This window comes from Charadrius vociferus, unplaced genomic scaffold (assembly GCF_000708025.1).
Source record: "Charadrius vociferus isolate BGI_N301 unplaced genomic scaffold, ASM70802v2 scaffold532, whole genome shotgun sequence".
Taxonomy (NCBI): domain Eukaryota; kingdom Metazoa; phylum Chordata; class Aves; order Charadriiformes; family Charadriidae; genus Charadrius; species Charadrius vociferus.
Genome location: NW_009647271.1, coordinates 475,587 through 477,126, shown reverse-complemented (window position 1 = coordinate 477,126; position 1,540 = coordinate 475,587). Strand labels below are relative to the sequence as shown.

General features: G+C 56.2%; 1 protein-coding gene across 1 annotated transcript in view; it reads right to left on the bottom strand.

Annotated features, from left to right (window-relative positions):
* Positions 1-1,540, bottom strand: part of NTN1 (netrin 1) — a 55,140-nt gene that overhangs the window by 34,767 nt on the left and 18,833 nt on the right. The window contains exon 2 of the mRNA XM_009880008.1: positions 1,041-1,190. Coding sequence (XP_009878310.1) covers positions 1,041-1,190 — 150 coding nt within the window. The remainder of the gene's footprint in view (positions 1-1,040; positions 1,191-1,540) is intronic.

The following is a 1,540-nucleotide window of genomic DNA, read 5'->3' as shown; positions in this document are numbered from 1 at the left end:
GCAGGAGAAGGTGGAGAAAGGGTATCTGACCCGTAATTTGGCAATGGCCATCCTGAGAGGCAGATGCTGCGAGGGACCAGTGCGGGAGCAGACTGTGGGTTCCTGACAAAGACTTGATTCTTTCAACCTTCACTTTCCTTTTCCCATTGGGCTTTTTTTTTCCCCTTTTAGCAGCAGGGAGTCAACCTCGAGGGGAACAGCCCCTCCTTCCCAGCCCATCCCGGACGCTGTAATTTTGATGCTTCGTTTCATTAGGGTGGGTGGAGATGTCTCTCGTGAGGTGCACGAGCTACGGAATGGGCCAACAGCAGCAAACCCAACACGCAGCAGAGAGAAGCTAAAGCGTGCCGTGCCTGGGCAGCGAGTGCGCTACGGGGACCGGATGGGGATGAGGACATTTGCAGAGCAAATGCTGCAACGGAGCGACTGTAGCTGGTGCTTGCTGCTGGTGTTCGAAGAGCAGAGGATGAGAGCAGCCTTGGGAAGGCAAACTAAAATGCAAACCCAAGGAAGCAAACAGTCAACCAGCCCGTGTTTCTGGGTAGGTTGTGTGAGCGTAAGAGCCCCTTTAGCGATCCAGGTGCTATCGGCTGTGTTACGGCGATGGCAGCTCCATCAAACATCCGATTTGAGCTCTGTGCCAGCGCAGCGCAGCCTGATTTTGGAGAGAAAAATCTATTTATAGTGATTTACCTTAGCATCCAGACCCGATGTGGTACCCCAAAGCAAATGTGCTCTTGGGGCACCTTGGCTCTGTGAAGCAAATTCAAATTACCAATAAATTGGGCTGTAGATGCACTCACACAAACTACCCAACACGGCAGATGAGCTACTTGAAAGCTAGGGGTGAATTTTGGACTATCTGCCCTACTGCGGGCAGTGTGGCTGGCAGGGGTACCCAGGCAGCTCCATCCCCCAAGCATGGCCCGTTGGCACGTATGTGGTGGGGTTAGTAGCCACCCAAACTGGGCAGCGGCTCCTACAGGTTTATAAAAGTTAATATCTCTAATCTACAGACATCAAAAGAGTGATCCACCTACTTATGCAGGGGGCAATGGGAGACCGACTTTGCTGGTAGCCTTTGGCGCATCGATTGCACGTGATGCCGGTGACGCCGTCTTTACAGGGACACTGGCCTGTGGTTTGGTTACAGGTTTGGCCGGCGGCGCCCACGGGATGGCAATCGCACTCTGTGGGGGGAACACACAACAAGAAGGTCAGGGAGAGAGGAGAGTGGGCGCAGGCGGCGTTGCGGTGTTGGTGGGGAGCGGGGTGAGCGCCGCGGGGTGAGCGCCGTGGGCTGCCAGCAGCTCTCATGGCACGGCTCCACCTTCTCCGCAGCCGGTGCTGGACCTCCGGCAAACGTCCCGTCCGGCAAGTGGCCACATTGACCTGAAACAGAGGTGGCATTTGGCAGAGGGGGTGCACGCGACTGTTGCTTGGGTGCAGGAGGGATAGCAGTGGAGAGGGGATGGCGCAGCCACAGCCGGTCCCGCTGCGGAGATGGACCTGCAGCCAGGACATCTTCCCCAGAGCAACA